At 57.9% G+C, this 12045-nt stretch overlaps 1 protein-coding gene across 4 annotated transcripts in view; it reads right to left on the bottom strand.

Moving 5' to 3' along the window:
* The window catches only part of WT1 (WT1 transcription factor), a gene marked incomplete at both ends in the record, with an annotated part of 48176 nt that extends 38326 nt beyond the window's left edge, over nucleotides 1–9850 (bottom strand). For 3 of the 4 annotated variants that reach the window (XM_084255590.1, XM_084255591.1, XM_084255592.1), the window contains 3 exons: nucleotides 3060–3162; nucleotides 3890–4012; nucleotides 9415–9850. In XM_084255590.1, coding sequence (XP_084111716.1) covers nucleotides 3060–3162; nucleotides 3890–4012; nucleotides 9415–9850 — 662 coding nt within the window. Of the gene's footprint in view, nucleotides 1–3059; nucleotides 3163–3889; nucleotides 4013–9306 lie in introns of all 4 variants that reach the window. The other variant, XM_084255589.1, reaches the window with a different exon arrangement.
* Nucleotides 9851–12045: the final 2195 nt, after the last annotated feature.

Here is a 12045-nt window from a genome sequence, read left to right as displayed (position 1 = left end):
GTGAATTCTCTCACCCTCCCACGCTTCTGACTGTACCCAGTGCTTGTATAAACAAAACAAACAAACAAATAAATAAAAAAGACTGCAGGGATCCAAGATTTGGAGGGCTGAGGGAAAGAAGCTGGGCAGGCTGATTCAGGGGGCTCAAATGCAACAAGACAAAACAAAAGCATGCCTTTCCCAAGAAATTTAAATTTTAGACAGAAAAGGGAATAGAGAGCTAGGAGCCAACAGAAGTACAACTGAAGAGCTAAAATTCAAAAGTTAAGCCACTAAGCAATTAAAAGTTGGCTCTATTTCCTATGTGTTTTTTTTTTTTTTTTAACACTGCAGTCACAAAAGCATTTAAACACCCATTCAACTTTTTTAGGATTAGGAAAGAAGGAAATGACATAACCAGTAATGCCGAGATTCAGACCCAATTTAAAAATATCCTGCACCTGTCCATTCACCAACATTTCAGGGCCTCTTTGGAAAGTGATTAGAAATGTGAGTTTAGGGTGGATGGAATGTCAAAACTCAGAAAGTTTAAATTTCAAAGGAACAAATTTTTCCTACAAAGATCACAAAAAAATTTTTTAAAGAGATGTTACAGCTCAGGAAATTTTCAGTTACAGGAGAAAACAGCATTTTTATGCCTTTCATATAACAAGGACCCAAAAAGTTCAAATTCCACACAAATAAAAAACGGCATAAGCAAAGAGTTCTGAAAGAAGAACCTGACAAAACTACTATATACAATGGCCAGTTAGAAGTTGGATTAGAAAAATATAAAATTTTATATATAAAAATACACTTCAAGTGGTATTTTTTCCTGCTTCCATAGCAAACACAAATTCAACCCTTAAGTCATAAGCCACTACAGGGCCTCTGTTTTGAGAATTGTTATTACCAGTAGTGATAATCACTTTGTGCCCAACTCCTCTTTTTTCCAGGCTGCTCAGTCTCTCTGAGCCCCGATATCTGGTGTCCCACAAGGTGGGTTCAGCGGAGGGCGAGAAATGGACGTAGCTGTGTGTCACTGCTCAACTGGACCCCTATACTTGCAACACCCTAACTCCAAGGTGGTGTCTGGGTGCATTTAAACAGCATCCTCTCTGGTCAAGGCCTTCCTTTCCATCTGGGTGAGTCCCAGGAGCCAAGGAGGGAAGAGTAGGCCAAGGTCAACTCATGGGATGGGATCATTCCACCCGCACCCCCAGTAACTACTAGAAAAACAGAATAGCTCCTCCTGAAGGTTGGCAATGGACCAGCTGCCACTGTTTTGCTAGGAGAGGCGGTTCATACCAGAAGATATTTCCAGGTTCCAAAGGCCTGATCAAAAAGGAGAGGCGCGGAGGTGGGGGGCTTGGAACAGAACACTGGACTGAATTCTGGCCGGGGATGGAGAAGAGGATGCGCAGCCATGACCCCACTCTCTATGCAACCTGCGTACATGCCTTTGCTCTCACCCTCAAAAACAAACAAAAATCAACCCCGATGGACATGGCGGATTTTCTGATCATTAAATTTCCAGAGTTTGCACGCGCACCTCAGGCACACGCAAGCAGAAGGGGAGCGACCCTGCTCCCTCCCGGGGAAGTGCTCCCGACGGGAAAAGCAGACCAGGGAGCAAGCCCAGACTCTCCGGAGCGCAGCCCGGACAAAGGGATGCGCTTCAGCGCACTCAAGAGTGAAGACTTCACCCCCTCCTCCAAGGGAGGGGAGGGGGGGCTGGAGGCCCCCCAGGCGCGTCCATTCCCCCAATCTCCCAGGGCAGGCGCTTTTCCTTCCTTCATGACCTCACTACCTCCTTCCCTTGACGTCAGCCGCCGGGTCCACCAGCCGAGGGGAAGGAGGATGGAGATGAGTTTGGGGGCTGGCGGTATCAGGATCCCCGCAGCACCGGGGGCTGGGGGGGGGGGGCTATGAGGTAATGCGCGCCCAATCCTGGGCCTGGAAGGGCGAGATCCACCGCTTCCCGCCCCCGCCCCACCTTCCAGGCCGGCGCCGGCCGGTGTGCGCACAAGTTACTAAGCAACCCTATCGGAGACGCGGGATGTCGGCCAAGTTCACCCAAAGTTGAAGAATAAATTTGGGGGAGAGAAGGTGGAGAGTGGAGCGTGATCCCAGGGAAGGCAGAAGGGACGGGGGAAAAGCTGGGAAGGAAAGGGTGATCTTCCGCCTCCCGGGAACAGGACCCAGGGCCCGGCGGGTGGGCGGCAGCACTCCCACAGGACCCCGCTGCGCCCCGATCACGCCCCGCCCCGGTGAGTGGCTGGGCTGGGCGCCCACAAAGCGCTACTGCATTCGGGAGCGGGATAGAGTAGGGGTGGGGAAGAGGTGGCCCGGAGCACGCGCCCTCCCTCGAAGCTGCTCCTGAGAAGCCTGGCTCCTGCGGCCAGAGGGACATGGGGTGGGTCTGAGGAGTGAGAAGAACACAGTGGGTGTAGACTTGGTATCTAAGCTTTAGTCTCCAGAAAGCAAACGTTCTCCCGGCAGAGTCCTTAAACAAAAACTTCACAAAGTGCCAGGCATTCTTCTACAGCTCCAAACAGTAGTCGCTCTTTTATATTCAAAATAATAACATCAGGGGGCCTCCCTGGAGGCGCAAGGGTTAAGAGGCAACCTATGAAGCAATCCGCAGCCTCTGCAGCACGAGTTCGATTCCCGGCCAGGCAAGAAGCAACCCACATGGCGAGGCAGACCTCTCCTGACTCCCCCCGCTGCTCCCCTCAGCAGTGTATTTTAGTAGATCTGCCTGTTCTGTTCCCCACTCTGTCTCTGGTGAATCCTCTCACCCCTCACACCTCTGGCCTGTACCCCAGGTCTTGCATGGATGCATAAATAAATCTTTTTTAAAAATAATAACATCAGGAGTCGGGGAAGGCGGGGGAACCTACTTTCTCCAAATCAGAGCTGAAAAGGAGAGACCTTATTTAATTTGCTTTTAAGTAGCCCTGTAGCCTAATGGTGTCTTTTGCCTCCAGGACTCTGCACACCCGCCACCCTGCGCCCTCCGACTAGCACATTCCCCACCCAGCCCGGGGAAACAGTCACGGTGCTAAGAGCCTTCCTACCTGCTGTAGGGTGTCCTCAGCAGCAGGGCCTGGCTGCCGGTGCAGCTGTCGGTGGGGGTGTGGCAGCCATAGACCGGGGGCGGCACTGAGTACTGCTGCTCGCCTGCGGAGAGCCGAGAGAAGAGTGAGCGGCGCCCCACGGGCTCCAGGGCTCGAGACGGCGGCCTGGGAGTGGGGGAGACAGCCTCCAGAGCTGGGTTCCGGGGTTGAACTGGGAGCAATGGGATCTGGTTGGGGGGAGGGAGAGGGGGATGTACAAAAAAAGGATCCCGATCTTTGGGAGCTAAACTTCTCACTACATTCCCTTAGCAGTCACTGCCTAAGGACACAGAAAAGACCCTCGGGGTATCAGCCGATTTGGCTGAGTTGAGAAGTCCCTGGGCCTGGGTGTAGGGGTGAGAGGGAGACGCTCCATCTTTCAAAATAAGTGAGAATGGGCGATTTTTTTCTAAAATTTCTTTAGACGTGGGCCTCCCTGGTGCCGCAGCGGTTGAGCGCTGGGTTGCGAAGCTGCCCGCAGCCTCTGCAGCGCCGGTTCGATCCCCGGCTGCCGGGTGAGGGTCCCACATGGTACGCAGACCTCTCCTGCCCCGCCCGCTGCTCCCCTCAGCAGTGTACTTCGGTCCTTCTGCCTGTTCTGCTCCCCGCTCTGGCCCTGGTGAATTCTCTCACCCTCCCGCGCTTCTGACTGTACCCAGTGCTTGTATAAATAAATAAATAAATCTTTAAAATTTCTTTAGACATAGTCCCTCAGTTTACTATGGATCAGAAATTCCTGGGGAAGGTGGAGTGAGTTTGGAAGAGGAATTCACTCGGCTCCCGCGACTTACCCAGCGGGCCCTGCTGGCCCATGGGGTCCTCGTGCTTGAAGGAGTGGTTGGGGAACTGCGCTGCGTGGTGCGAAGGCGTGTGGCCATAGCTGGGCGTCCCGTCGAAGGTGACCGTGCTGTACCCTGCGGGCGGGCAGAGAAAGGCACGTCAGGGAGGAGACGCGGACGGCGGGTCTGAATCGCAACCCCAGGGGAGCAGGGCCGGGCCCCTGAATTTGGGTCCCCAGCGGCGGGTTATCCAACCCGACCCGTCTTTTCCCACATACACCCCCGTCTCACCCATTTACTTAGGACTCCCGTCTTGCACAAAGGGCGCCGCTTCTGCACCGCACCTCCAGCAAGTAAGGTATAAAACAAAACAAAAGAGAACAAAACACCCACTGCTCGTGGAAGAAAGTTGTGCTCCCCCAAAAAACAAACACGGTTGTCTCCCGCAGGGGCAGCGCGGGCGCGCAAAATGAATCTGCTCGGCTGACCCCGCGCTGACTCGGAGCCGTAAATCAAAGGCGCAGCGCACCGACTTCCATTAATTACGCAGTCAGTTATCCGGCCGGGGCTTTGCAGGGGGACAGCAATGACCGAGTATAACGTTATCTGAGGCTGCTTGACCCAAAACCACTGCACGCAGCCCCAGCGGAGAGCCGGCGAGAGGAAAGAAGCGGCCTCTCCGATGGGGTCCCCCGGCCTCAGCCCTGCGCTCCCCTCCCTGGCGGCTCCGACCCTCCTCGCCCCTGGCACATCCAACCCGGAGCACCATTTGCCAGGGGACCACGCCCTCGGGTCGCAGGTCGGGTCCCGTTTCTTTTAGAGTGTGACCGACGCTGCCTCCGAGTCTCATCCTGACGGTACTGGGGTGCTCGGCCGGGAAACCGAGGGCAGAGCCGAGAAACCGCGTTTTCCCCTAATCTCCAAAGGTGGGAAACTAGTGTCTCGGTTGCTAACGTTGTCTGTGATTATTAAAATGCTTTAAATACACACCCCCACCAACTTCTGGAAAACTGCTGCAGCCCTTAGGGGAAAAGCTTCCTGCAACAAGATAAGGATCAGTACTGGGCCCCTGAACCCAAAGATGGGGGGCGGGGGGTTCCTCCTACGCACAGGCATTAGCGTCTGGCCTGACAGTCCAGCTAGTGCTGAAGGAGATCTGCCCAGACCGTCCTGAGATCGGTCCTAGCTCCCTTTAAGGCCATAAAACCAATCCTACTCCCCCCTTCTCTCGCCTCCCACCAGACTCCTACACCCATCCCGGACCCGTCCACCCGCTGCCCTGGGTCTCTGAATTGAGTTTCACACTCAATTCTGGGGTGTGAAATAAGTCAAATGGTGGCCATCCCCCCAACTCTTTCCACAGGTGTCAAGGCTCTGCAAGTGTCCAGCAGCAAGACTTAGTCGGGCAGATCCATGAGGCTACTTACCCCAATATTTGAAACACCCTCCCAAACAGACACACAAACCCAGATTCCACCGTCCCTGTGGAGTGTGGTGCGTCCTGTCTCAATGACCAGATTAGACCAGGCAGGTCAAGTCTCCTGCACCTATTGGTGCCACAGGTTGACAACTTAAGCCAGCGGCTCTTAGAATGTGCACCACCCCAGCGGCCTCCGCTTTCTCGCCTGCTAAGTGAGCAAAGATAGCCTCCCGCCTGCTGAGCTGTCAGGAGCCGGCGAGCACGCCTGGGCTTCAGACACTTCCTTTCGGGACCAGAGGCTCTGCCCCTGTTTGAGGCCTACCGATCAGTGGACAAAGGAAATGTGGCCTCGAACACCCAATTTTGCAAAAGGAAGGCCGAATTTTGAAAGAACTTAAAAAAAAAAAATAGAAGCGACACATTGGTCTCTAGACGAACCCTTCTCCATTCCTGAGCCGATGCGTGGCCCGGGCCACCGTGCAGTCCCCAGGAGCAGGCTGCGGAACTGTGGGTGCGCACCGACGCCGCGGATGTCGAGCTGCAGCTCCCGCGCGGACCCGGGTGTCTCCGCGCCCCGCGAGGCGCCCAAGCCCCCTCCCAAATCAGGACCTGCAGTCCCTGGCAAGCCGGAGCCGGCCTGCAACCCCCTCCCGCGGCTCCCCCGTCCCCCGGGAGGGCCGCTGGTGAAAGCGCCAGCAGAGACGAGAGAGGCTCTTTTCATTAGCAGCTTATCGGGCGCGGGGCTGATTAGAACGCGGGGTCCCGGGCCTGCTCCGAGCCCCGCGGGGAGCGCGCTGGGGCGGTGGGCGGGGGAGGCACAGCTGCGGGCAAAAAGGGGCAGCGTGTTCAAAGGCTCCTTGTGCAGCCTCAGTGGGAGCGGCTCTAGCTGCCAAGGTAGCGCTTTTCCCACGGCGAGGCCCCGCAAGGGAGGGAGGGCAACCTTGACCGCCCCGGAGGCCATACACGCTCGGCGGCTCCCTCCTCCGCCCGCGGAAGCGAAGCCGGGGAGCCGCCAGGCCCCGCCAAGTTCCCAGGGAGCTAAGGGGTAGGGTGGACAGCAGCCTGGGACAGGAAGGGGGTCAGGAGGCTGAAAATGATGACTCCACAGCTTGGGCAGGATCCCCAACGACATTCCGGGTCAGTGCCACCCAAGGACACGGACCTTGCACCTACGTGGCCTCCCACAGGACCTCAGAGTGGGCTGGGGATGCCATGGCCTCTTCCTGTGGGGGCCAGGGTGGGGCTAGGGGAGTCAAGGGATAGATAAGCAATCTTTTCCTCCACTCTCTAAACCTCATATTTAGGCTGGGGCTACCCAAGTCCTCACGCCTCTTCTGCTCTGACAAACCCTCGGGCCTCCAGATCTCAGTGGGTTGAGCGCTCATATCCAGTCCCGCAGAGGAAGTCTATCTCAGCAGTGACACAACATCCCTGGTAAAGGAGGTAGAAAGAACCTAGAATGGTTTGGGTTTGAACCCCAACTCTGTCACCAACTGAGAAACCTCACGCATAGCTAATCTCTTAAACCCAGATTTCCCTCCTCTGATGTCAGACTGTGAGCTCCTTGCAAAAGCTGAGGTGCCATAACTGTCTTACCATTCAATCCCCAGAGCCTGGCACAGAGCAAGTGACCAAAAAATGCTAATGAGTGTTTAGAAGTAACAGGGAGAGCAGGAAGCTTAGGGCACCTCATATAATATTTGAGAAATGGAGGAGAGACAATGAATGAAGTGTGACGCCTTGCGGGTGAAGGGAGAGGATGCGAGCAACTGTCCTCTCCCTGGCTAAGGTGCCTTGCCTGGGGACAGGGATCCACACAGTCCTGATTCCTTGTCTCTGGACTTTGGCCTAAGTATTCCCAAACTTTGAGGAAAGAGCTGACACTTTGCTTCCTCTAGCCCAAGTCTGGGGGAGCCACAGGAACCCTGGAAATCAAGAGAATAAATTTGAAACATCAAGGGCCAAGGCTAAGGCTGCAGCAGCTTCTGCTATCCCAACCCAGCTCCCAAGGGCTCCCGAGAGTTGGGCTCAACCCATACATATTTTTATTTTAATTGTGAGAAACGCAGCAGACAGGAACAGCTTACAGGTTGTGACTTGGATCTTGGCTGCTAAAGGGGAACCATTCACCTGTTAGTCCTGGTTCTAGTTCACAAGTTCTATTTTTCTTTGGCAACCTTGCCTGTCTACTCAAAAGGAATTCAGAGTTTCCCCTTAAATGCAATGCCCATTGACCACCAAGATCAGTGTCCTGACTTGCCAGGCTGAGTTAGTGGGTGGTAGGCATCACACCTGCCCTGTAGAATGCTGGACGGTGACCCAAACAAAACTAGAGCCGAGCTTCCAAATATCCCCAAGGAATCCATAGGGACTCAAAGAAACGTTAATGCCGTGGTAGTATTTTTTGCCCAGGAGTTGAGATCAAATGGCTTTCAGGTCTCTCCAGAGACCTCCACACAGACTCACATCACAGGCCGTGGAGTTAGGTAGATTGGGGCCTTCTGCATTTAGAATCCAAAGCCAGGGAACGAGGACTTCTGTTTCTCTGGCACAGAACTGTTACCCAGATCCAACCTCTAGGATGCCCATCTCAGCCTCCTCATCCCACAGATGGGGAAGCTGAGAACCTGAGATTTGCCAAAGGTAACACACAAGCCTGCTAATCAGAGGTAGCACAATCAGAGAGGTGATACAGGCCTCTGCCGGCACACCAAGCTGCCCCAACACCCTTCAAGTGAAAAATGCTAATTTCATTTACGAAGACATAAAGCAAAGAGATTCTTGCGTGGGACGCGGATCCGGACTCCCGGATGAGGAGGGTTGGCAGTTTCGGTTTCGCCCAAGGTCCTGATGGATCAGGTGCTCTAGGCTGAGCTACTGCAGGAAAGGCCTGGAGATAAACTTCAGGCCCAACAGGAGAGACGGGAATAACACGGCCTTTCTTTCGCGTCTTGGGAGCCCCCCCCCCCAACCCCTGCAAACGCTGCACACTCTGCTTCTCCCATCCCACGCATTCCAGAAGCATCCCAGTCCCTAGGTCGGCTTGAATTTTGTTACAGGAAAAGCACCCGCCATGGCGTTGGCAAGCATGTCCGAAACTACCTAACCAAACCGAATTAGTTAGGTTCTCCACCACACCTAAGCTCAATGAGGATAAACTTCAAAACCCCACAAAAGAAGTGCGGCTTGCTTGGTTCCGCGCTGGTCCGGGAAAAAGAGGTGCGCGAGCGCCAGAGGCGGAGAGAAAATCACCGGCTGTGCCCTCGATGCGCACGGGCTGAACATGGCCAGCCCGTCCTTGTTCGGACCCCCGGCGCTGGCAAATTCGTGCCCCAGCTGAGCCCCCTGCTTAACGCGTTTAACGAGGCCCCCAAGGTGCGCTGCCAAGAAGGCGGTTGCTCGCGCCTCTCCATCTCCGGCAGGACATGGTCCCCACATGGCTCGGAACCCGATAAACCGGGTCTCCGCCACGCGTGGCGGCAGACCGAATGGGAACCCAAAACTCGGGAGCCACACGCTGACACTGCCAGGATTCCAGAGAATTCGCTGTTTAATTGCGAACCTGATTCGTTGTCACGCCAGCGCTGCAGGTTGCTCGCTGTGCCCGCGCCCCGCAGCCCATCGAGGACGGAGCAGCAGCCGCGGGCCGCTCTGGCGCGGGAGGGGCGGCGCGGGCTGCCCGCACGGCGCCGGCCTAACTCCGAATCCAGCTTAAATGTCCAAGAAAGTTCAACGCCTGCTGGCAGTTTGCTGGGGGTGGGGGGAAGGGGTTGAGCGGGAAGGGGGAAAAAGAAACCAACGCTTCCCAGTGCAGAGCCAGGCACCCCGCGGGTTCCCGCTCCCAGCCCTACCCGGACCCGCAGTCCCCGAATCTCATCTGGGGTCTGGGGTCCTGGAGCCCCCCGGTGACCTCCCGGCTCCTGCGAACTACCAGGCGCTCGGCTCTGCGGGATGGCGAGGGCGGGGGTCCCGCTCCTGAAGCTCCTCTCGCAGCTGCCCCTTCCGTCACCCTCACAGATCTCGGGGAGACGGCGGCTGAGATCTGGGGTCGGGGCAGGAGAGGCGCGAGCGGGGACAGCGCGGGGCGCGCGCAGGGGGCGCCCCCCGGCTGGCTTACCCTGGTTCCGAATGGCGGGCTGGCTCTCGAGGCAACTGGGCAGGTAGGGCGCGTTGGGGAACATCCTGGCCTGGCCGGAGGGCGCCTGGCTGGGCGGCGGCGGGCCGAAGGGCCCGTAGCGACAAGCCCCGGCGGTGCCGGTGAACTGGCCGGAGAAGTGGACGGTGAAGGCGCTCAGGCACTGCTCCTCGTGCGGCTCCGCGCCGCCCCAACTCGGCTCCTGCTTGATGAAGGAGTGGGGGGGCGGCGGGGCCGGCGGGGCCGGCGGCGGGGCGGGCGCGCCCAGGGACCCGTAAGCCGAGGCGCCGGGGGGCGCAAAGTCTAGCACCGGCGCCCACTGCGCTGCGCCGCTCACGGGCAGCGCGCAGCCGGCGCCGCCGCCCAGCGAAGGGACCGCGGGCAGCAGGGCGTTCAGGTCCCGCACGTCGGAGCCCATTTGTGGCAACTCGGGCGCAGACGCCCCGCGGCTCCTCCGGCCTGGAAGACGCTCGGCGCTCGCCTCGGTGGCGCCCAACTTGGTCCAGAGGCCTCCCGAGCCGCGGCCCCCCGGCTGCTCGGGCTGCTGGAGGCACCCGGGCGCGGAGCGGAGCGCGTGCGGAGGCGCCGGCTCCCGGGCGCACGTGGAAGCCGGCTCCGGCGGCGGGAGGAAGTCCAGGGTCGCGGCGAGGCTGCGCGCCCGGGTCTGGGTGGGTGGGTGAGTGGGAGGGTGGGCGGGAAAGGAGGAGCAGAGTGGCGATCCGATTGCGGAGAGTCCACGAGTGTGGGCGCTGCCTTGAACTCCTTACCCCAGCTGCCAGGCGGCCCCCAGCTTCCCCAAGCTCAAATACGAGGGGCCGGCGGCGAGCGAGGAGGAGGAGCCAGGAGTCTCGGCCGCTCCATTCACACCGCCGCCCCAGCCCGGCCGGGCGTCGCGCGCGGCTCCAGGGGGGCGCCCTCGCGGCGGAGGTTGGGGGGCGGGCCTGAGGGAGCGTCCCTCTCGGAGACACCCTCCCAGTCCACCCGCCACGCGCTCTCCGCGGGCCCGGGGGAGACGACCCTTCCCCCACCTCGCGGTCTCGGCTGGCGCGGGCGTGGGCGCCTCGGGGCTCCGCCGAGTTTCGCGTTTCTGCAGGTGAGCAGTGAGTGTCCCCTCTGCCGCGCGTGTGCGGGGGTCGGGAGGGGGTGCTGGTCGAGAGGGCGGGTTGGAAGGAGGGGCAGGTGGACGCCACCGGGGCGGGAACTTGAGGAAAGAGCAGGAAACTTGCCCGGACTCCAAACACGCGAATCCCGTCTCCGAGCCCGCAATCCCGCCTCTTGCTTCTAAAGCTGTCTGGCCCAAGTGGGGGGTCATACTCTTGGGGTCAGTGGGGAGAGGGGTAGCCCCTTGTGGATTGTGGAGGTCAGATGCAAGGCGAACGTGGGAGACGTGCAGGGGTTGCATCCGTAGCGATTAGCCAAGTGTTTCGATCGTCTCGTAGTGCGTAACTTGGCGAGGTTTGCGCCCAGGGAGGGCGGGGGCCGCACACCTAAAGCCCGAATCTGGGGCAACTCAGCCCCTTCTTCTGGAGAGAAGTATCTGACGCTCTTACGGCGAAGCCGGGAAAACTAGGGCTGCTCGGGGAGGGACAAAAAACCTTTCGGGAAACGCCCAGAGACTGTATATATTCCTGGAGTCCAGTTTGGGGGAGAAGCGGCGGGGAGGGCTTGGAAATGAAGTCCGAGGGGAGAGGGCTCCCTCGAAGTCCAGGGAAGAGCATCCTGGAGCCGCTCCTTCCAAACCCCCTACTTTCGCTCATGATAGGGGACAATATTGTGGGTTCCCAGTGACCAGGAGGCGCCAGGCAGCCCACGGCCCAACGCGGGCTCCCCACCGTTGGCAGCTCGGACACTTGGCACCGCCACATCAGACTCTTCTCTCTACCTAGTCGCGCTTTGGGAGCGCACTGCCCCACAGCAGGTGTTTTGAGGTTCTATTTGGTTTTTGCTTTTTCCAAAGTAGTTAGAACTGTTAAGAAACGGACACTAGGCAAGGAGAAGCGGCGGGAACCCTCGATGGCGTGCGTTTCGGGGGCGCGTGGAAACGCCCAGCATAGGCAGGGGGCAGCGGCGACGGCGCAGCCTGGAACCGCCAGGAGCGCGCGGCAGGAAGCTACAGGTTGCCGCCAGGGCCCCTGCACCCGGCTGGCGGGAGATGGGGGCTCGCAGCTTTCCAGCCTCGCCCGTGGGAAGCAACAACCAACGTAGTTGCAGTTTTACAACGAAACCGAGTGTTTTAAAAGCCTTGACTTACTCTGCATTTCTTACGCTTTGCTTTTAGTCTATTTGCACTGAGTACACGAAGTTCACTGAGTTCCCACAGCGGATCCACCGCCGGATCAGAACCAACACGCAAAGTGCAGTTTTCTCCTCTTGGGGTCTCTCATCTTGGAGGCGCAGAACACCACAAGACAAAATGCAAAAGCTACCTGCTCGCTCCCCAGACCACCTTCACGTTCGCGGTCGTGGACACTCGCTGAACTTCTTGAGGCGCCTGACTTTTACTTCGTCTCCACTCAGAACCCTTTTTTTTTTTTTTTTTTTTTTTTTTAATGAAAAGGTTTCAGAGAAGCCTGCACCTTCCTTCTCTAGATTCTTCACTGGCGACCCACCCTT

The sequence above is a fragment of the Talpa europaea genome (genome assembly GCF_964194135.1).
Source record: "Talpa europaea genome assembly, chromosome: 1".
NCBI lineage: Eukaryota > Metazoa > Chordata > Mammalia > Eulipotyphla > Talpidae > Talpa > Talpa europaea.
Note: the sequence above shows the minus strand (reverse complement) of the source record. Positions and strands in the feature narration are given on the sequence as shown.